Raw genomic sequence first — 24,076 nt, 5'->3', positions numbered from 1 at the left:
TATATATATATATATATTGTTGCAGTTATATATATAGATTCCATGTATTTTTTAAAATTTGACTCAACTATTATCAATTAGTCATACTGCTAAATTAATAGAATAGATTACACATAATAATGACATAATAATTTTTCATACAATTAAAAATGGGTTTTGTATATTTTGACGCAATAAAAATAAAAAGATCTAATTTAGTTGTGAAAATCAGTTGTATTTTATTTTTAAAATCGTGACTTATGGCCCAATCTTAAACAAAAACCTAGAAAACAAAATCTAAGTTTGAGCGACTCTTTGTCCCAAAACAAAATCATGTAAGTCCTTTAAAGACAACTTAGAAGTTGCGTGATAGTAATGGTTTGAGGGAGTATCCATAAAAATCAAGTAATCGTTCAGTTTTAGGAATTTTTCAGGTAAGGCATAGTTTGTTTCTCGTAATTTGGGTTTATGGTCTGTTAATAAGGAAAATAGAGGATGTTTGACCAAAAAAAAAATAGAGGATGCTGAACTCGAAATTCACTAATGGTCTGAAAATATTCATGATAATCCAGTGGTTGTTTGGTTTTAGTAATTTGACAATTAAGTTTGAGTTGGTTTTAAGTTACAAAAAAAAAGGTTGAGTTGGTTCTCACAATCTGGGTTACTGGTAATCATGAATAGTTTGAGGAGTATTCATGACAATCAAGTAGTTGCAGTTCTAGGAATTTTCAGATAAGGTAGAATTTGTTTTTCAAAATCTGGGTTTTGTTCTGCTAATCAGGAAGATAGAGGTTGTTGAACTTGAAATTCATGAATTGTCCGAGGAATATTCTGGGTTTTTGTTCTGTTAAATCAATGAATTAATATTGAGTGTTGTGATGAAAAAGAGACGTAACTGTTGTTGTTAGATAAACAGAGAACGTGGTTATTTTGATTTATTTAGATGCAGTTATAAAATATTTATTTTATTTTTAATTAGGTAATGTGGGTTATAAAAAAGTGGACACAACTTTATTAATAGGACAAACTGAAGAATTAATAGAATAGATTTGATCCCGAAAACCCAAAACGCAAATCTATCAGAACCAAACCCGTATGGATATCCGAAAACTCATCCCTAGTCATTATTATATATCGTATATGTGTCATCATATAATTAATCATATTTTATATGTACCATCATATAAATAATCATATAATTAATAGTATTTTATATGTACCATCATATAAATAATTATATATATGATATTTTTAAAACTTAAGATGAAATATAAAAACCATAATTTGAGTTGGTATTTGAAATTGGGTTTTGTATTGTATTTTTCTTATATATGTTGAAAATATTTTTTATAATGGTTATTGGAAAATAGTTTAGTAAATTAAGAAATAAAATAGTTTGCAAATATATAGGTCTGATTTACAAATATCGTTATAATTGTTCGCCCAGATTATGGTAACAGTCGGATTTATGAGGAATGATATGATATTTTATTACGATTTTTGATTGTTTAGTTAATGTTGGTAATTAAACCACATGGACGGATCCAATAAAATGGGCCACGACTTACGAGAATTACAAAAATTGGTTAAAAGCTTATCCAAACTAAGAATACTTGTACTTGTTTCCAAACAAATTTAACTAAGAATACTATCCTTGTTTCCAAACATCTCCAATTTGTACTTCAACTTTAATAATATAGATACCACTATATGCAGGTTAAAAAGTTTAGTGGGCATTTGATTTTGTATTTGACTCTATATGACTATCACTTCTGTTATTGTAACATGTATAAAGGTAGCTGATACCAAGCGTTTTTGGGTTAATAATGATTGTTGTAGTCACTAAAACATTATGAATGCATATTCAATTTTTATATATATTAGTAAGTTAAATAAGAAAATAATGATCCAAAAATATATATTATATAGAAGAAGATACAAATAAATGTGAAAATTTGAAACAATATATTCAAAAAAAAATAAACAGCAAAATTATTATGTTTTGAAAAATGATAGACACACCTCATATATATTATAATATATACTAATTTAGAATTAAAAATAAAATATTTATATAAAAATAAATGAAAACAAACAGTGCGGATAGATATCTAGTTGATAAATTAATTTAGCAACCATGACCGGATGACCAGAGTAGGTCGAATAAAAAGAGAAAAATGGTAAATTAGAACGAGAGATACTTTATGGTCTTTTCGGTCTTTTTCCATTTTCCATTTTGATTTTCTCCTTTTCCGTATAATCTTATTGGCCTGCACAAAGTGGAAAATTAAAGGACCCATTGGCCCATTTATTAATTAAATGTGTGGTGTATTTAATGTATTTTTAGCTAGTTCTTATTTTTTTCATCACGTTCATATTGTATCGATTTTTTTTCTAAACTTTAATCAAGGTCTCGTACTACTTTACCAAATAAAATAGACACATATATATATATGTATATATATATTATATAGCATAACTGTCCGAATTACATATTGAACGAATTATGAAACATATGAATCATTTAGATGTTTACTTCACACTGTGTTTAGATAAGTATGAATGCATTCATAATATTTTTCGTTATCTAAGTTTGCTATTTTTTTCTTGCTTACTAAAGAAGCATACAGAGTGTTGACATAAGAAAACGTATAGTGTAGCATAATATTTTTTGGTTCAAATGTGGATATGATAATGAAATAGTCGAAATGTTTTCGTTTAAAACTTTGTTACGCATTTGGACAGGTCAATAAATTTTCCAAACTATCACTGTTTTTATGTTTATAAAAAACGTAGAAGGTGAGCTGGCTTCTCTCGTATCCTCTTTGTTCTTTTCTAATAATTTTGCAACACATATATTTACTTTTAAATTCTCCAACACACGTATTTACGATATTTTTTTGTCCGCTGCCTTGGACTAAACACATTTTATTGTTGATTAGGAGATTTGATCTATTAGAGCATGCCCTAGTGAATTTGTATGGGAGTTCAAAAAAAGTATTTTTATTATTATTTTCTTTCTGTTTGGTTTTTTCTTTCTAAAAAAAATAATAATAATAATCGAACTAATCGCGGGCGCTATGTATTGTGGGATCCGCGAAATAGTTATGAATCGAGTTCACCGGAAAGAATTCTTCGCACACAGGTTCAAGTTGATGAGATTATTTTAATATTTTTTGTCTGGGAAATTGTGTGAACTTTTCTTTAAAATTTTCAATGGATATGCTCTTAGATTCATTTTTTTAGGACGAGATTTAGATTATGTATTTTAGCTTTTATATAGCAAGTTTATATAACTAATTTCAATTCATTTAGGTAATACAAAGTTTTAACTATTTTTGTATTAGTTATGAAAAGACCATTTTGTATCGAAAGATTATAAATTAATTACATTTACGATCCACCAAATTAAAGAACAAGTATTTCCTGGCGATAAAAATATGAAGCATTTTTTATGTAGGGAAATACTTGTTGGTAAAATACTAAGAGAAAATAGTTCAAGAAGACATAATATTTGTTGCTTTCTACAGTTTTTTTTTTTTTGCAAACATTTTTGCTTTCTACAGTTGAAAATTAAATATAACAAACCTAATAAACTAAAAAGGTGTTAGAATATAAAACTGACTCCACTTTATTATGCAAACTTATTTGTTAGCAACTTAGCATGTCCCGCAAATCCACAAGTATAAATAATATTTTTGATAAGTTGAAAAATTTAGATCCATTTAAGTTATTCGACATTAGTGATTAGTTGAACAGAAACATATACTTTTAGCACTAAATTCATAATAAATGTTTTTCTTGTAAATTACTTAAGAAATTCAAACATTTCATTCAAATCAAATCATATATATATGACTAATGACTAAGACGCATTGAGTCGCAAGTTCAAACACGCCAATGAATGATATTGTGGGTTTTGTACGGACGTTAGTTGTATATCCTGCTGTGAATTTAGCAGCAAATGTCAGAAACATCATTCTTCTAATATAAATTTAATAAATAGTACTTTCCACATAATAAATTTAGTAGAAATATCGTGAAACGATAACGATTTTTATAAAATCACGTATATGTGGGATGGTGTGAACCGTGTGTTGCAAATACCAAATCAACATCATTGTTAAATAACAACAACAATTTTGAATGAGTATGATTGAGATTTGATGCTGCATTCCTTATTTTGTTCAATTACGGATGTCATGTCAATAACGATTTTCATTTTTTTTGTTCCACCGGTTTTTCAAATTTGTTTATGTAAATTGATTTGATTATACCTAACTGTCAATAATAATTCGTTGCGTTTAGAAACTAATACATGTTCATGTTGGCTATATGGATTGTTTTTGGACCTAAGCGGCTGGCTAGGTACAAATAAAAATGGAATTATTTGCTTTTCCACAAATTACTTCGTTGTTATAGTTGATGTTCATAAATAATTTTTGTTAGCAAAATCCTAAATTACTTTCATCTTTTATAAGCATATTCCAATGTCTCTGTTTCGTCTTGTGTAAACAGAGAACCACGTAGTAGTACACTGCCTATAAGCCAACTCGCTCGACCCATATTATCTAGCTCAAACTAAAGAAGAAAAAGAGAGAACTAATATCGAGATGTGGAAGAACCGGTCGACGTCTTCTAATCAAAGACTCACAAATGTTGTACAAAAAAATCACAGGTACACGGGTTCATTTGTATGTTGTATAAGTAATGATATTCTAATAATTTTAAGAGATGATTTTGAATATCTTGTTTGAATTTATTTAAATCATTTTAGGTTTCATTTTAAGTTTGAGAAAAATTAACATGACATCTTAGAGATCGAGTTTGGTTAAGCTCCTTTGCGGTTTTGAAGCAATAACATAATACAGCGATGCGAGAAGACATAAACGTCATGCTTAAGCTTATATCAGTCACAATGTTGACATCGTTGTATACATCATGATTATACCACCGTCAAAATATAGTTTGGCATATTTCAAAAGATATATTGAATGATAAAAGTACTGATTATAAACATGTTTTTTTTGAAAAAAAGTTGACAAACTAGTTATTATTCAAATGATCAAGCCATGAAGCAATACTAACATTACTTAAATAGACATATACAAATCTATAATATAATATTGTAAGTATTAATATTTTTACATCCAATAACATCGACATGTACACATAAATTTTACTATCCATATGTACAATGAATTACAAAAATGCAAACTATACACCGATTTTCAAACATCAATATGTGACTTCATTAGTAAAACTACAAATTAACAAATTCATTACTATTCAAAGGATCAAGCGAATATATAATAGTTAGGTAACAACTAAGCCATTTGCAAATAAAACAAATACATAACATCTAAAATTACTCTCATATGAAAATATGGATCAATCAAGAGTTTCCTTCTTAAAGCAGCGTATCTAACAAACAACATATAAAAATAAAAAATTTAGCCTAAAGATAGAATGTTCTTATGGATAGAATGTATGTATAAAGAAAGTCGAAACCTTCTTCTGGAATCAGTGGTGAGTATATGAAGCTCACCAATGGTGGAGGAGAAGACGGCCAGATTTTGAGGTTGATTTTCCATCAGACGTGATGCGTTGGAGCGAATGAGAGATGAATTTCTGGTCTGTGTCTCATGTGAAGGTGTTGTGGTGGAGAAACCTTAATTTATTGGTAGTATCCTATATGAAGATGCTTAGTGGGTGAATTTCTTGATTTTCACAGTCTAATCCATGGTAAACGATATTCCTTCTATATCATTTTTGCCGTCATTTACGTCTTCACCGTTTACGTTACCAGCATATACGCCACTATCACACCACCATCAGAAATATAACTTGAATATCTAAAAAGATAGATTAAGTAATAGAGATAATGATTAAATAAAAGTTTTAAAAAAAAAATATTTGAAGAAGTAGATTTCAATTTATAAAAATGAAGCATTTGAACAAGGAAGACGAAGAAAGAAAATGACGAAGATGAATGTTTCTTTAAAAAATAGAATGAATCTTGACTATTGAAATTAAAAATACATAACTAAATCTAATGGTTAGAAAATGAGATAGATATGTCTTGTCAAATGTTTCAAATTTAATTTAGGAAGAAAGATGTGTGGTGAAGGTTAGTTTGTACTAATACACTGGTTTTGCAGGGCTCATTTAGTTTTTTTAAAAAACGTAGTTAGCTTGTATTCACAAAAAACTATCTAGAATCAATAACTGTCTTACAATGTAATAAAAAATTATAAACTATGAGTATAATTCTTTCATTTTTTCCTGTTATATGGGTTAAAACAATATTGAATAAGAGATGTTCTAAACACAATTATAGAGACAAATATAGATATGTGTTGAAAAATGCATCAAAATGTGAAATAGTTATTTTTAATGAAGAATAGTTATAGAAAAACCTGCACATATAATTATATTTCCCCTAAATTGAAATAAAAGAAATCATTTCAATTAGTTATTTTTAAGTCTGTGTCACCCAAATAGCTCTCGAAAAAGAAAATGACCAAAATAGTTTTTATTTCAAGTTTTTAATATTTTTTTTTTAAAAAATTGAAATTTCATCCCCAAAACTTCACCCCTTAACTTAAAATCCTAAATTTAGATTAATTAACCCTAGAAATATAAATATATATTTACCTTATTCTACTGTATTTCTCTTAAAATAAAGAGAAAACCATAAAAGATAATAAAATAACAAATATAATTCATAAACAACCCAATTGGGTTTTCTTATTCAAAAACCGATTAGATAGAAAACATGGACGCAAAAATATAGATATGTTTTCTTATTCTAATGGAGAACGCGCATTCCCTACAAATCAGGAACAGGAAGCAGATTACCACTTAATTATTTGCAAATAATATGAGATTAAAATGAGCATAACATAGTGTTCATAACGTGGATGTTGCTCTCTCACACGTGAAGTTTCCAAAACCGGTCTCAAACAACTTTAGATAAGTTCTGCAACATGAATATCATGTCAAGAATTAGATCGGTTTAGTATAATATATAACAAATCATCATAATATAACTAAATCATAGATCTGACCTCTCTTTTCTCTTTGATCAATCGTAGATCTGACCTCTCTCTTTTTTTGTCAATCGTAGATCTGACCTCTATAAATGGGATAATGATCTTTTCTTTTAAACACCCTTCAGAACAGATGTATATGATTTCCGGATTAGAGATCTTCAGAAAGAATGGGCCTATACATCGAGATTGACAACAGTCACATAACGGTCGAGAACAGTGGTTGTTAGGAACCACTTCAAATTTGCAGTACCGACGGTATTTTATCATGCGTCTTGGCATGAGAAAAGAGAAATCTCCAAGAACACACTGGACATGCAATGTGACCCCAGAGTGAGAGCAAGTGTAGAACCAGTCTTTCGGATTTGTTTCACCCTCACAAATATCACACCAGTATTTACCATTTGGATCTTCGCCATAACATAAGGTAAGAGGAGGCTCATCCTCTTTATGCTTCACCACCCTTGGCAAATTAAAGCATCGGAAATCCAACGCAAAGTCACAATCATCACAAGAGAGCATATGTTGTGACATCTCTCCCCTTTGGTGGCATGCACAACACCTCGGAGACGCTTTCTTGTCATTATAATATACAGCAGGGTGGTCATGGAAATCATACGATTCCAGTTCCGAAAACGCACCGCAACGCACGTCTATACTGATTCGATATGCCACGTACCTGAAACCGCTAAACATTGTTTTACATGCGTAACACTCAAAAGCTTCGTAGGAATCCATGTCGGGAGCGTATAGTTTGAACTGTATGTTGCGAAACGGAAGTCGTTTTTTCCTTGGAAGGTTCGCGCATGTCTCGTGGAGGATGAAACCACATTGCTCACAGCTGTATATCGGATCAGAACCGACGGGAGAGACGCATGCTTCACATCGTGTTTTTTCATCACGACTTGTGACATCACTCTCTAGTCGAAGAATATGATTTTCATGGCTGAAGTGCTTTATCAAGTTATCACCCACCACCTCGAACGGTGGGATAACTTCTTCTTCAGGGATCCCTTCGAGCTCGACTCCATCCCACACTCTGTTTTTCGTTGGGCATGACGAATGAACAACAAAATCAGGACAAGTGGAGCAAGTATAACCTCCGCAGTACTGATTAACACTTTGGTGGCAGACTCCACATTTCAGCTTCCCACGCCCGATATGATCGGTGAGAGAGATGCGGTGAACGTGGCGGTTGATGTTTATGACGCGAGGCAAGTCGATGCAATCTCTATGAACTAAGAAACTGCACTGAATACATGAATAAGGACTTCGATCGCCTTTCATCCCACAAACATTACAAGTAAACGAGACTCGTCTTGACAAGAGGGAGAGCTTATGCATGTGGGTCTTGGTATGTTGGACAGTGAGTGGTGGAGGATTATTCTTGCAGTAAATACAAATGCTAAAGTTGCATTTGGAACAATGATAAAGCACATGTTCTGATTCTTTTCCACACAGAATGCATGTCTTCTCAGCGTTCTCTGGAAGTGATTCGGATGTGAAGAACTCAAGAATATGACTAGAGTGAGACGAATGGTTTACCTCCCTTGACTGATTGACGCAGTCCAAGTGAAAAACATCTTTGCAAGTAAGGCATTCATAAGGATATCCTTCTTCGATATAATTCTTGCATATTTTACAAGGATCCATGAGAGGTGCTTCCTTTGTGCGGACGAGTGAATGCTCATGGAACATGGGATGCTCAATAGCTGGAGGCGGCGGTGGTTTTTGTGCACAAGCCATATCTATGACAAAATGGCATATCCCACAGCAGTAACCACTTCTGATTAAACGTCCGCACAAATGGCATCGTTTGTAACCTGTCTTGGCGTTGAAAGTTAGAGGATGTTCAGGGTGAGAAGGATGGTTGATTTCCGATGGTGACTCGCCACACTCCTTGTGGAACCAACCACCAGGGTTAGCGTTATTGTAACACCCAGAATTATTGCAACGGTAGCCTCCGTAGATGTGACCTCTTACACGACAACCTTCGCAACGAGCATAAAGAAATCGAGTTGAAGGGTACAAAGGATGTTTGTGAATTGGTAGTTTTAGTGATGATACCTCCATGGTTGGCTTTTTTTTAGAGAATCAAAGGGGATTTTTTTTTTTGGTTTTTGGCTTTCTATCTTTTCATTGGCAGTGGCACTATAACTTCTTCCAATAGTCGGATAGATCAACACCCGCCACGAAAAAAAAATCCAAGACTATCAGATTTAAATGATATCCACAAAAACGCAAAAAAACACAAAAAAACAAAATAATTGCTTCCAATCATCTTTTCTTCTCCTCTTAATCCAATTAGATCAAAACCCACAACAAGAACCTCTTCCTTTCCACGCTGTGTTTCTCCGCGTACGCATTTGAGAACTTGAAACCAGCTCCAGATATTTTCTTGGCTGCTTCAAAGATATTGGGTGTGCCGACAAGCGAGGTGATGGTCAACTTGTTCTTAATGAGCCTTACAGATTTTCAGAAGTGATTTATTATGTACATTTTTTTTTGCAGTGCATTGTTATTGAAGATGCACTTGCTGGAGTCAAGGCTGCTCAAGCACTTGCTGGTAATTTACTTATCTGTAGCATTCTGAAGCTGTTTCACACTGTATGGCATGTAGAACAAGTTGTCACTTGTCAGGGTTCTTTGTGACAAACTGTGTGTTTAACTCCATTAACTTCATGAACCAACCTTCTGAAGCATATATACCTTTAGTATTAGTTCCATGAGCTCATAACCCCAATAAGACAATGGTGAAAACATGTTTGTGTTAGACCTTGGTTTTAAAAGTACCCGGTTCCTTTAGAAACTGTACCTTTTGAAAACAGAGAGGTTACGAAACACCGGATGCAAAACGAGATAAACTCTAGACAAAACTAAATTGAAGTCAATATCTTTGGTCTTCCAGTTCTTTTGTATAAATGATTTTGTATGACTTGATTTTTGCTGATTCCTAATTGTTTTAGCAGATCCTAATTAATATACTGGCGCACACTATTCTTCTATTCGATAGATAAATATAATTGTAACAACTTACCATTTTAAGGTGTGTCCGAAACCGACTCAAGATCTATAAATAACTAGCTTATACCAATAACTTACAGTTAAGCACCTACTCTTAAAAAATCTAAACACGGATTTAAGTTTATCTTAACAACAAACTGAGTTTATACACGATTTGAGGATATAAACTATGTTTCTCTTACCAATAAGTTCAGATGTTGAAACAATAGTTAGTTTCTCTTACCAATAAATTCATGTTGAAAATAGTATCACAAAGAACATCTATGATGCTGTAAAAAAAGAGCAATCCTAAAACGGAACAGGATTGAAGAATAAGGAGTTGATATGATCAACAGTCTTCGCTTTTTCGGGAAAGCCGTGGCCATCACCGTGCTGGTATATACACTGTACCACGCGGTTAAGATTTGCTGCAGCAGCCACAAAACAAGGGGGAAGAGAAGAAGTATGTGCTGTGTTGAAACCGGTATTTATGACGTCCCACGAGTCGCTAATTATACTTTGCATCTGTTCACGTGCCTCTTCCTCACTGGCTCTTGTCTCGTACATGTAACATTGAACTGACTTTGGTGAATCTCCTCTTGCCATCTCTTCCTGTAACCATTAAACATATTTCAGTGCTTTTATGCAATGATGTATTGATGAAACCATTTCAGTACTTATTGTTATCTTTTTTATATTTTTGAGTAAGAAATAGTGTTACAAAACTAAAGCCTGTTCAAAAAAAAATAGTGTTACAAAACTAAGCAAATTAATGTCATTAGTTGTGAAGCTACTGATTTGTTCTTCCACGGTTTTAAATAGATTAGAAATATTCTTTGGTGTCATTTTAGAGGATTAAAACAATCAGTGGATGTTTTAGGAGATCCTATCAAATTAATTGATAATGGACGATGTGAAGTTCTTTTTAATGAGGATGTAAAGTTCTTTTTAATGAGGAAAATAAATGATTCATGATGGAGATCTTGGAAAACAATGATTCTTGGAAAACAATGATTCTTGGATCCGTGTGACGTTTTTAGGTCTCGAAGAATAATATATGTGTTATGAATTAATATCAGTAAGATACCAAAATTAATAAACTACCAATGTATACCGTTGAGGTGGCGAGGTCATTGGCGAGACGGAGTATGGTGGCAGAGCTCCGGACGACAGAGTGGTGATTTTTGGAACATCGGTTAGAGTCTGGTCGGAAGTATGGTCGGATAGGACGGATAAAAGGTGAAGCAATATCGTTGGGACAGAACTCGAGATCAAACCATTTTGCATATATTCTTCAAACTTGGTTTGTGTCCGGTCTGTACCACTTCGCTTCGATTAGGAACGTTTTAAATAAATCCGTCCACTACAAATAGAAAACAAAATTAAAAAAATATCTGCATAAGATCATGCTTTTATTAATGATTTATAAACAAAAAAACTTACAACTTGTTTGAGGTAAGGAATGACGTTAAGTTCTTTGTCTCTGAGAACATCGTAACCCATTTGGTTGATCTCATTGTATAGAACAAGAAAACACATTTTCATGTATTCGGGAAGTCTTTCGACATAGTTCACATCCCATCTGACAGAAAGAAGCAGATAATTATATGGACTATAGTTGATATGTAATGCTTTAAAATATTCCAAAGAAGTAACAAATTACAGGGATTTTTTTTTTTATTTCTTATAATTGAATAATAGCATATAGTCATGTGTCCTATCATCATCCAATGCACTTACTTTTCAACTACATCTGTGAAGGTCTCGAGCTCCTCAAATGTACCATAGATATCGTAGATGTCATCCATGGTCGTAATTAACATGAATATTTTGGTGAGTATCTTGCGGTAGTATGTATGTTCTGGCTCGTAAAATATTCCAATGCTCCAAAAATAACTCTCTGTGACTCGGTCTCTCACGAAATCAAGTTGATTCATAAGCCCTGTGCTGTTCCACCAGCTACATTAAAGTTGTGACTAGAAGCTGATTAATTAACTAAATTGTATAGAGTGCATATTTCATTTTGAGAGATATAAACATGTATTTAGAATCATGTGATAAATTACCTCGACATTAGTTTAGCTCTTCTTGATGATTAGCTTGTTACCATGTTGAAATCAATTGCTGCAAACCTTAGCAAGACAGGGTCCATGTCATGCCTTTTTCCGTACACATCGATGTGTACCATCTTGCTTCTAATCTCTTCATGCTCCAATGGTACGGTTTTCTAGTACTCGTTTCACCATCTCTAATGTATAAGCTTCATCATCATTTCTGCAAATAGTTTTGCTCTTTTCTGCGACAAACTCGCATAATCGCTCAGATGCATAGGTTCTAGCCTCCTTGAGTTTAAACTCCCAATCCATTGAAAAATAAGAAGCTTCGTAGAGAGAAAGTAAACCTTAATATTTTGCGTAATTTTTTACTAAATATTCCAGTTTCACTTTTGAAAACGTCAAAATCATCTGCAAAATAAAATAGGAATACTCATTATTTTTCGAATATAAATCTGAAATACTCAACCCTTTTAAGTACCTCTTATTTACCGTGGTATATTGAAACGTACTTGATTTGTCACATAACTGTTTTAGAAGTTATTAAATTATCATGAAGTAAATATGTAATAACCTTGCGACACATCAAAACCATGTTGCCTTAGAAGAAAAATTCAAGAGCTGTCGCATGAAGATCTTTTGATTCCCTCTCAATTTCACGGCGATTGTCATGAATTTTTTTCAAAAGATTATGGATTTCGTGTTTGTAATGATACGAGATTCCGAGTCTCTGCAAAGCATCGATCCTTTCTAGCTGCTCAATCCAACCTTGAGTCTCAACTAGTGTCATCCTCACTTCTTCCTTTAACAATTTAGCTTGCTCCACGGCTTCAACTTCTTTCTAATATATTGAGAGAATATAATCGATGTTAGGATCTCAACTTTGAAAATAAACTGGATCTACAATAATACATATGACATAAAGCAACCTATTCATTACTAAAAGATTGAATGTAAAATGCACTCATAGTTATATTACTATAATATGTTCGTACCGCATATATATTCTCGACCGAGAGGAGATATTGATGAGTCCATAGAGACGGACGATAGTTGGCGGAGCGGCGGACAGCCTGAGCTGAGGTTGCTTTGGAGACGCCTTGCAGGAAACCACTGCCTGTTTTGATGACGAGCATTGCAAATTAAAACTGAACTCATGGAAATATGGTGAGTAGACATAGAAAATTTTGGCAATAGAGAATAAGAAAAAAAAATATCTAGTTGGCTTTTTCTTCCAGTGGGGATTTCTCTATGTAGCTTTCTAAAAATACATATATATTATATATAAATATTTATTATTTAATTAGTATCTAAATTTTATGGAAATTTTAGTCAAAAATATGGTTTCCGGTAAATTTTAGATATTCTTAATTAAATAATATATATGTATTTAAGAAAGTCACTAGATCTCGACCCGCACAAACCGTGCGGGTTTTATTTTCATTTTATATGTATATATATTTATTTAGATCATTAGTAGTATACATTTTTAGTTTTATTCATATATTTAAATATTTATAAAGCTATTTCAAATACAATAATGTATAGTTTGCATGTTGTAAATAATCAATTGTTTAAACCGTCGTACGTATTTGTTGCTTCTTATTATATATTTATCTTATTGTATTTGCATTTAGTTATTAAACATATTAATGTGTGCATGAAAAAAATATTTGACAATTATCTTCTTATTTAATTGATGTTAAATTTTTACCCGTTTTCAAGTTGAATTTCTTTTTAGCAGTATTTTCTATGTTTATTCATTTTACACAATATATTATTATATCTACAAAAGTGAAAGATATGTTAATTTTTATACATGTAGTATATAGTCTGCTAATGTTAAGCCGCTCTGTCATATTATATTTTTTAACATAAATATTTTCTGTTTATGAAAATAAAATTTAAATTTTATCAATTTAGTATAATTTATCAAATTAAGTTCAATAAGATTAAAAATTAACATGATTGATGTGATTATATAATAGATAAAAATAAGATATAATATTTTATTTTTCATTTTATAAAAACAAATGAATATATTAATGTATAATATATATTGAAAACTAATTACGGAATTAATTAAAATATTTACATATAATTTTGAAAAGTAAGATCTTGTTAGATCTTTTTAATAGATTTTTTCGAAATTAAAAAAAATATATATTATATATATATAATATATATATATATATATATTTAATTTTAAATAGAAAAATATCAAAAGATATTATGATTAAAGTAGTTCAAAGATTATAAAATGATTAAAATGTAGTGTGACCAATCTATTAGATAGTTCATTTTTAAAAAAATCACACATGATTAGAAGTCATGACTTCTGTTTTAATATAATAGATGTAAGAAACTTTCATTTCTGTTGTTCTTAAATCAACAAATTGCTATTAAATCACTATGGCTGTAACTGGGAAAAAAATATGAAATGATGGAATTAAAATAAATGTAATGATATGAATGGATACAGCAAAAAAATAGATTGTGGAATAATTCCTCTTTATATTTTACCTATTTTCTTGTGGAATTGATGGAATGAATATTCCATTCCATTCATGTCAATTGATGAATTTTTTTTTGAATTAATGGAATAAGCCATTCCACATTATTTCATTTCAAAAATCAACAATCCAGTTACAGTTCTATGTAATAATGAAATTCCCGCATAAACTCTCGTTTTATAACACATATGCCATAGTTTCACATTCCAAAGGGACAAAACGTGACAGCCGATTTACTAACCAGGATTACAAAAATATTTCACATAAGTTTATTTTATTGATTATTCTATTTTGCCTAGATTCTCAAACTATCTTTAGTTTGAGTGATAGATCGTTTGTTTTCAGAACAAACAAAAAACATGCCATATTTTATAGCTTATAATTTATATAACTTATAATTTATATAAAATTGTTTTGTCCAAAGGAGATAGAGCTTGTTTGAATAAGAGTAATGTTTGAATGAAGAGTAATGTTCACAGAAAAAAAAAAATTGTTTTGTCTCTATTTTTGAGGAAGTTCATGTGTCACTAATGCCTAATGTATAATGTAGATTTCATACACTTATATTCTCTTATACGTAATATATAATATATATTTGTTTGGTAAATTTATATTATAATTCAAATATAAATATGTTTACTCAATTAAAATATATATTTTACACTAGTTTAATTACATTATTTCGAAATCTAAAATCCAACTTAATATATTTAAAAATAATTAAAATGGGCAAACACTTTTAAATATAAACATTTACTAAAATAATAAAATATAGTTATTTTAATGACAAATAAGACACTTGATTTTTTACACCATGTAAAAAGGCAAGCAGAAAACAAGATTATATAGTAATTATAAGATATTTTGATCCGGCAACGTGTTTTTTCTTGGCAAATCACATACACATTTTTTTTCTTTTTCATTATCTGTATCTTTTTAGTATTAAATATTTTCAAAAGTATTCAATGGAGAGAAAGAAATAGAAGGAGGCATTGAGAACCATCTACTAATGCAATGCAGCTTGAAAGACTTATTGAAAAACAGATTCGCAACAAGATATCTACACTTCGAGGCTTGGATCACAGTTTGAAGGAGCCATGGCGATATGATTTTCTTCGCGGTCTCCAAATTTATTATAGAGCTTATCTTTTCATAGCATCTGTTAAGGATGCAAAAGAGACACATCTAATGTAAAAAAGTTTTTTGATTTGAATATAATTTATTATTCTTTCAATTTTTTTTTTCAAAAGTAAACCTACGGATTAATGTTTAGAAATTTTTACACTAAAATCTTGGATTCGAATCTCAAACTATGCAATTTCTTTCAGATTATAGAATACATAGCTCATCAGAAGTTCAAACAGAGCCGCTCACTGTGGACAAGAAAATGTATCAAAACTATTCTCCTCCATATCGTAGATTATAGAATACATAGCTTATCAGAAGTTCAAACAGAGCCGCTCGTTGTGGACAAGAAAATGTATCAAAACTATTCTCCTCCATATGCGTATGTACTTAAAACTTAGACACATCCATACATTTTTGTGGACAAAAATATTTTGGAAGTACATCGTTGGGTTAACTTATTTCTATTAGTGATACATAAATATCAACCCAAAACATCATTCTATTATTCACGTGATGACGCTATTACTTCGTATGACCTTATTTTGGACAGTTTCTCATCTTCCACATATATTGTATCCAATGAAACCGGCTGAATTCAGGATAAAGTTGTACATTTAGATCATGTTTTTAACGAGGCGCCCACTGAAAGTCCACTCGAACGTACACAGCCAGCTGACATGGCTTGAAGAGCAGCAGCGCATTTAGTTACTTCTAGATACTCAAGCACATATGTAGTACAAATATGTAGCTTCACAAGCAACATGTACAATTTTTACAACTCACTATGATATTATTGATGAAACTTCAGAACGCACTTTCTGGTGACGATGTGAACTGTATCCTTACTGAAATCAAAACAGCTGATGATTCTATTATAGACTATATGTAATTACGTATCATGTTGAAAGATGTTATAATCGAGAGAAGCGAGATGAAATAATGTAAAAAAAAAAAGAATTTGGTGATAACTCGAAGCCCATTAAAAATGGGTAATGGGCTTTATTTATCGTTTAAACTATCTGCCCAATTTATATTTTTAGTGCTCCACTGGATTTAAAACCCTAGCTCTCTACTTTAAATCAGTGACAAACCCTACCTTGCGCCGGTTCTGTGCGGCTGTTCGAAAATGGGTAAATCGTCCTTCTCATCCTTCGTCTAGATCCCTTCCTTGCCGTGTCTTTCTTTAGAATCTCTTTTGCTGTTGAAATGATACATGGTTCTATGAATCTGTTGTTTCGAACATTTGGTAGCTTAATGATTTCGATGGTGAAACTGTAGGTGCGTACAAGTATGTGTCTGAGCTATGGAGGAAGAAACAATCCGATGTGATGAGGTTTGTGCAGAGGGTTAGGTGCTGGGAGTACAGACAGCAGCCTTCCATTGTCCGTCTCGTCAGGCCTACTCGTCCCGACAAGGCTCGTCGTTTGGGCTACAAGGCCAAACAGGTAATTTTGTTGTGTCTTAAAAATAAGTAATAAACTAATGTTTTGGATCTTTGTTTTGCTGTCCGAAAATGTAGCTCTTGTTCTGGTTTAGACTCAGTACTCAGTTACTTATCTGGTTTTCGGGTGTTAATCTATGTTAGGGCTTTGTGGTGTACCGTGTCCGTGTGAGACGTGGTGGACGCAAGAGGCCAGTGCCAAAGGGTATTGTCTATGGTAAACCCACAAACCAGGGAGTTACTCAACTCAAGTTCCAGAGGAGCAAGCGTTCTGTTGCTGAGGAGCGTGCCGGAAGGAACTAGGTGGTTTAAGAGTCGTCAACTCCTACTGGCTCAACGAGGTAATACTACTTCTCTCACTCTCTTACATACATGAATAGGTTATTCTTGGTATAGATGTTAACTTGTTCAAGTCTTTGAATTAGGATTCGACTTACAAGTACTACGAGATCATCTTGGTTGACCCGGCACACAACGCTGTGCGTAATGACCCGAGAATCAACTGGATCTGCAACCCGGTTCACAAGCACCGTGAGCTCAGAGGACTTACATCGGAGGGAAAGAAGAACAGAGGACTGCGCGGAAAGGGTCACAACAACCACAAGAACCGCCCGTCTCGCAGAGCTACGTGGAAGAAGAATAACTCTCTCTCCCTCCGTCGTTACCGTTGATTGCCTTTTGCTAGCTATCATCATTGTTTCATGTTGTCGTCCTTTTATCCTATGTTGACTTTTATGTTTTTACAAATTTTGGAGACTAATACAATTGCGTTCGGATTATGGTTTTAAGCAAACACTTTCTATCTGCCTCCTTGAGTCCTTGTTACGGATTTGAAAGAACACTCGAAACTGCTCTACATATTCAACTAAATTCGCATTACGAAAGGTTTGAAGATCGTTCATATACATGTTTCTAAAATAAAGTCCCACAGCTTGTTAAAATGTTCTAAGCGTTTTAGCTATTCATTGTTCTAGTTTCCCTTAACTATATAAACTTTAACACCATATCTACTGGTATTGTGTATGTTTGGAAACTGTTAGTAAGAATCCTAATCTAAGCAAGTCGATAACATTTCATTTACCACAAAGAGACGAGAAAACCAAATTTAAAAACCGAAAAAAAGAAAATACAAATGAACCAAAACTAGTCTTCTATTAATGTTTCAACCAAAGAGAAGAGAGGTTGTGTTACATAACAGACCTTGCATAACCTAACCAAGAAGAATAACGAAAAGTTACTCATGTTTCTAGGTTTATTAATCTCTTAAGAATCTCTTGCCAACCCATGTCAAAACAAGAAATACCCCCATAATTTTACAAGCGTCCATATGTCATCCATCATCTTTGTCGATCCAAATGAATTCAACCCCAGTCTCTGTCTTTCTAAATCAAAACTTTGTTCCTGAAAAAGTTTCCATCACATTATTATTAGTATTACCACTCGTTGAGGATGATAAACACCACTTGACTAGCAAAAAGGATCACACCTTGCCTAAACAAGCTTTTAAACAAGGTATAATTATTTCGATCATCTATCAAACATGGATTCCCCACCTGAACTCAACCCAAACACTGAAGCTTTCAGTCTCTAAAAAGCACTAAAAAAAACAGATGATCAAGTCTACAACCAAAACAGCCTCTGATCAAAGTCACTATATTAATTCACTTTCACTAACTCATCACCTTATAATAAAACCACCCAACCACAAGAAGAAACTTGTATCTTAGATTTTTCATTTTCAGACCAAACTAAATTGACACTTGTTGATATTCTCACAACAACAACAACACTGCAGTTTTGATCATTCCAATACAAAACCCTATACAAAAACCAACAACCTGATTCGACTATCAGATCCGTAAGATACTCTCAAAAAGCATAGGCAGATCAGATGAGAGAGAGAAGGGAGAAAAGCAGAGACCTTACGTCTGTTTAGAGTAGGAAGAGGAGGAAGGGACGCGCTTGTTGCGGAACATCATGTAACCGACTGGCAATACGACGCCTATCATCATCACCGCCGATCCGATCAAGTAACGTAACAGACTCGGAGCCTCCACTTCCACCACCGTCGTAAACTGCCCACACAAGATATAATAAGTCGAGATCAGCTAAAAGTAATATATATATATCTGAGAGATCTATAGATTTTTACACACTCAACGAGGCGAATTTTACCGGCATTATAACGTCGGGGAAGAGGATTTCGCGACCTTTCGCCGGTGACGAAGCAAACTTGGTTGTAACAAAGAAGAGATCTCGACTTCTCTCTCTCCGGTCTCCGGTCAGGTGATTCCTTTTTTTTTTCTTCCTCTCCTCAAGGCCTGCGCATTTTTTGTAAATTGACCAGAGTTAAACCGAACTAAACCGAATAATTTATAAAAATATACTCGATACGTCGCGGTTTATGTATTTTAAATTTGTTATTTTTATATTTAGTAGTGTAGGGATGTCATCAATTGGCTATTAGATAAAGCCCACACGAATACTACTAAGGTTTCATTTAGGCCCATTAGTTTTCGTGATTTATAAAACCTAGAACTTGCGATGGAAGATTTGTGTCTGAGATTCGAAAGAGAGGATGTCGGGGAACGATGCGGCGAAGACGACTAAATAGGGGTGTGGTGACATGAAGGACTGTCCGGTTCCGGAGGGGTGATGCTCGTCGGGTCCGTCCAAGTATAGAAAGGGTATTCAGACAACGAGGCTACACTATTTCTGTCTCCATCACTGCCTATGGCGACCAAACACAAACCCCTTGCCACGTCCTGCGAGGGCTGTCTTCCACTGGAGTCGCTGTTACACATACCACATCCGGTTAGTACTTTTCTCTGATGTTAGTATATATATATATATATTATATATAATATAATATATATAATAACAAACCCACCCTAGGACTAATTTAGCTTTTACATACGTTCACAGAAAGCACGCGCTCAGTCATGTATGGGGACATGGTGGAATGGAGAGTGTCAAAATCCACCTCCGGCTACAATTATGATCATATCCGATCAGGTGGAAGGTGACTTGTCCTGCGATCTGGCCCGTCTACAACAGCGCACTAGATACAAACTTTTTCTGGCTTATTCAAGCAAGCCTTGCGATGATTTGTTCCTGCACTATAATGCAAATCGGCGCTGGGAACAATTACTAGAAGAAGAAGAAGAGGCACACCACCATTTGTATTATCATCTGCTGCCATTGTTATATTGCAAAACGTGCAATTTCAATTGCCAATGCGTGGAGAATTTCAGGAAGCATCTCTCGAGTGAATGAGCATGTACTGGAAGTAAGCAAAGCATCCTCTCTCTATATATATATATATGAATACTTTTTTTACATAATCTGATCATCTAACTCTTGTCAAGCTCAGGAAGCTATAGATCCTCCGGACACACGACTCTTATGTGTAACAAGACTTGGGCAAGGAACTACCCGGCCACACCTGAACACGCCACAGCTGAAAATACTGGTGTTGTGGGACATGAATGACTGCCCGATTCCTGAGGGGTATGATGCTCGTCTGGTCCGTCCAAGTCTAGAAAGGGCGTTCAAGGAACTAGGCTACTCTGGCCCTGTCTCCATCACCTTCCTTTGCCGACCAAAAGACATCCCTGATCACCGCCTTCTTGCGCTCTCTTCCTCTGGAGTCGAGTTTGCACATACCCCTCCCTGTTAGTTAGTCCCCATCTCCCTCTGTTATATTAGTTAATTAGGTTTAATTCTCAACTGAAATTATTTTGAAACAGGGGTCCATTACAATCGCATGATGACAGAATTTGAGGAATGGGCAGAAGATAATCCTGCTCCGGCTACAATTATGATCATATCGGATTATGTGGCTTCCAGCCAGTCCACTTCAGCACTTCTTTGCATTCAACTACAGAAGAGTAACTACAACTGTTTTTTGGCATATTCAGCTAGGCCTTTTGAAATGCCAGTCCTGCTCACTTCTGCTGAATGGCTCTGGGAAAGCTTACTTGAAGGTGTTTGTTCTCTCATCTTCCACTACTACATTACCACCAAACCAATAATTAAGCTGATCTTTTTTTTTTTCCTTCCCAGTTTCAAATACAAAAAGACACATTCTTCACAAGTGTGTTGAAAGTGAATTTACCGGTATGTTTTCTTGCCTATTGTGTATCTTTGATTGCGAAAGCCTCGACGATTTCAAAGAGCATCTCTCAAGTAAAGAACATACAAAGGAGGTACTACGCATCCTCTCCCTCTCTATCAATATATAGATTGTCTAGCAACAACCTGTTTAACTCTTTTTTACTCGTTGTCAAAACAGGACAACATGATGAATTCGCATTTTCAATCTGCCCATCTCCACCGAAGGCTAAATAAAATAGCTAACTACTATCATAAGGCAAGTTTTTTTCTTAATGATATAGATTCTCAACAGAGAAAAATGTAAATACATTTGACCAAATACTCATGTTTCATTTCATTATACATCTTTTTAGGTAGGATATCCTCCTCCCAAGACCAAGCGTAAGAGGGAGGATAGCACCTTGGAAGGGTTTTCTCCATAGACCATTTACGTTTTTTTAACCCTGTGTAAAGCCGCATGGCAAAAAAATCTAGAATGTTGCCAAAAAAACAAAATAAGAAATCATACGAGTAAATATGCATGTCATAAGAGAGATAAATATTGTTCTCGAAAAGGAAAAAAAAAAGAGAGGATAAATAGAAGATACCGAAGAGGTTATCCTACTCAAAGAAACGCAAACTCGATACACTAACGATGAGGACAGTAGTTTTCTGATGGCGTGCGTTCTAAGACAGAATATTGAATCTCATACATAAAGGATTGTATTTTACACCATTTCCTGTCATATGAAAGTAGATAATTTCTGAAAATGATGCCTTGTTGTGTCTCAATTTCGATAAAGTCTGAAAGGAATATCAGTGGGGCTGATCAAAGACTTGAATAATAAATGATGAACTGTTAAAACCATGAGCTCAATCCTCCAAACTTCTTGGCTCTTCTTTTAACCACATTAGTGGTTTGAAAAGAACCCAGTGTTTGGAAGTCTGGCTCCAAAAGATCAATCGCACCAAAAGGAATCAGCAACTCCCAAAAGCATACATCCCTAGACCATTACGTTTAGTTGAATTTGTGTTTACTAAACTGAAGATGCTCGCTCTTATCTTTTCCCTTTGAAGTATAGATTTCTCGTTTCCTTTTCCTTGTTTTCAAATCTAAATTAATTTCAATGGTGTATTATTCTATTTATTGAATATTGTTTAGTACGATTATGACTTAATTTGCAATTTAATCAGTGGAATTATTTGAAAGTGAATTTGCTTATTTGTGATTTTAGGATAAGTTATTAGTAATTTAATTTTATTATGTGAATTTATTTAGTTATCATATTCTCCATAATTTTAGTATAAGTTATTAGTTTTAATTAGTAATAATACATGAATCCATTTAAAGCTGAGGTATATACCCAAAACCCTTCGAAAAGAGGAGAATAGATTTTTTCATGTGTCTTCAATCGTACCATGCTGCAGGAACTAAACACAGAAGAATGCTTTTAAGTATTTGACTGTAAAACTTTATCTAAAGCATTATGATCTACTGAGTTATAGGACATGCAAACAACTTCTTCAGCTCATCACATGCAGAGCGAGTTTTTAAGACATGTGCCATTATATATGTCGGGTTTAAGATAAGTAACGGAACACAATTAATTTTAATGCTAATGTGTGATGAATATGAAAATATTATGTTTCATTGTTTTCTTTTCTTACTTACTTCGCCCATCTTCTTCAGGCTTCACATGAAGTGAACACGCACTTCAAAACCACTGCCAATATGACTCCTATGGAAGTGCCTCGTGGAGGTTTTTTTGAGATCGCCAATCATATAGAAGATGCTCATATTCTTCAGGCTTCAGACTACGTGAACATCTAATTCATCTGTTAAACTGATGTAAGTTTAGATGGTAATTAATTCTACTGAAATCATCAAACTCACTTTTTCATTGCTTTTTTCAGATGAGGGATTGCTATTGGATGAGGTCTTCAAAAGCATTGCAAATGTGTCTCTATTTTATCTTTTTATTTTAGATTTGACATTTCTGAAATTTAATTGTTTTTGTTTTTATTAGCGACTTTTTTAGATCAAAATTCATAAAGAAGATGCTCATTATGCAGCTGTTACAGCTGGTGAAACACATGTAATATTCCTACCTCTTGTTAGTGCTAATGTGTTATGAATATGGAAACATCATGTTCTATCTTTTTGTTTTTACTTACTATGCATTTTTCTTCTGGTTTCAAACGACTTGGACAATCATTTCATATGTTTCACTTGTGTTGATGGTAACAAATTCTCACATCAACAAAAAATAGAAATATGAAATCATCAAATTTACAGGATTCGGCGGCGGAAATAGGAATACTGAAATGTGTACAGTTTTTGCATATATATGTTTGATGTTTACCTTTGTGTGGTATTAAATTTATAGGATCCGGACACTTTCAACTTCAACGTAATAGCCATGTATAAGAGAACCTGAGGTGCTTCTTAAGAAGCATAAGTTTTTAAACTCTTGTTTCTTGTTAACTCTTGCTTCTCTTTATCCGGTTCTTGATATTATAGGTTTTTTCATGTTATATTCTCATGATGTTCTGTTTTCTTGAGATTATATCTCTTGAGTTTTTTTTTCTGTTGTACTAACAAGAAAGTGATAATGTCGATGAATTTTTTTCTAAGAAAGAGAGAAGAATCAAATCATTTTACTTAAAATTTTAGAGAAACATTTAACGTAGAAACTCATAGTAGTCAAAATATTCTCAATATATATAACATACTTAATCTTTAACCGTCAATTCAACTAATTAATAGCTACCACATAAATTTATAAGATTGAAATCTTTCATTTCCTAAAA

At 33.2% G+C, this 24,076-nt stretch overlaps 4 protein-coding genes, 1 long non-coding RNA gene and 1 pseudogene across 6 annotated transcripts; 3 read left to right on the top strand and 3 right to left on the bottom strand.

Annotated features, from left to right (window-relative positions):
• Positions 1-6,709: 6,709 nt before the first annotated feature.
• Positions 6,710-9,198, bottom strand: LOC108834870 (uncharacterized). Its single transcript, XM_056998473.1, has 2 exons — positions 7,050-9,198; positions 6,710-6,961 (listed from the first exon to the last, which is right to left on the bottom strand). The coding sequence occupies exons 1-2, from the start codon at positions 9,102-9,104 to the stop codon at positions 6,941-6,943; spliced, it is 2,076 nt and encodes a 691-aa protein (XP_056854453.1). The 5' UTR covers positions 9,105-9,198; the 3' UTR covers positions 6,710-6,940.
• A 66-nt stretch (positions 9,199-9,264) lies between these two features.
• On the top strand, positions 9,265-10,764 carry LOC130503902 (uncharacterized). Its single transcript, XR_008941064.1, has 3 exons — positions 9,265-9,468; positions 9,543-9,597; positions 10,302-10,764. It is a non-coding gene; the product is annotated as an uncharacterized LOC130503902 (long non-coding RNA).
• LOC108834872 ((E)-beta-ocimene synthase, chloroplastic-like) lies at positions 10,265-13,297 on the bottom strand (annotated as a pseudogene).
• A 3,454-nt stretch (positions 13,298-16,751) lies between these two features.
• Positions 16,752-17,949, top strand: LOC108834873 (60S ribosomal protein L15-1). Its single transcript, XM_018608191.2, is given in 5 exon segments — positions 16,752-16,859; positions 17,008-17,174; positions 17,315-17,465; positions 17,468-17,511; positions 17,596-17,949. Coding segments are annotated over 5 exon segments (612 nt in total). The 5' UTR covers positions 16,752-16,855; the 3' UTR covers positions 17,842-17,949.
• Positions 17,950-18,303: 354 nt separating this feature from the next.
• LOC108834871 (uncharacterized) lies at positions 18,304-19,511 on the bottom strand. Of its 2 annotated transcripts, none has more exons than XM_018608189.2 (3): positions 19,346-19,511; positions 19,092-19,245; positions 18,304-18,571 (listed from the first exon to the last, which is right to left on the bottom strand). In XM_018608189.2, exons 1-2 carry the CDS (start codon positions 19,349-19,351, stop codon positions 19,093-19,095), a joined length of 159 nt encoding a protein of 52 aa, XP_018463691.1. In that variant the 5' UTR covers positions 19,352-19,511; the 3' UTR covers positions 18,304-18,571; position 19,092. The 2 variants fall into 2 exon arrangements, with proteins under 2 accessions (XP_018463691.1, XP_018463690.1); XM_018608188.2 differs by having other exon boundaries at positions 19,097-19,245; positions 19,346-19,510.
• Positions 19,512-20,327: 816 nt separating this feature from the next.
• On the top strand, positions 20,328-21,889 carry LOC108837063 (uncharacterized). The gene is made up of 6 exons (XM_056998474.1): positions 20,328-20,459; positions 20,544-20,844; positions 20,920-21,156; positions 21,236-21,378; positions 21,465-21,542; positions 21,640-21,889. The coding sequence occupies exons 2-6, from the start codon at positions 20,655-20,657 to the stop codon at positions 21,706-21,708; spliced, it is 717 nt and encodes a 238-aa protein (XP_056854454.1). The 5' UTR covers positions 20,328-20,459; positions 20,544-20,654; the 3' UTR covers positions 21,709-21,889.
• Positions 21,890-24,076: the final 2,187 nt, after the last annotated feature.

The sequence above is a fragment of the Raphanus sativus genome, unplaced genomic scaffold (assembly GCF_000801105.2).
Source record: "Raphanus sativus cultivar WK10039 unplaced genomic scaffold, ASM80110v3 Scaffold1216, whole genome shotgun sequence".
NCBI classification, from domain to species: Eukaryota; Viridiplantae; Streptophyta; class Magnoliopsida; order Brassicales; family Brassicaceae; genus Raphanus; species Raphanus sativus.
The sequence above is the reverse complement of the archived record's forward strand: the minus strand, read 5'-3'. Positions and strand labels throughout refer to the sequence as shown.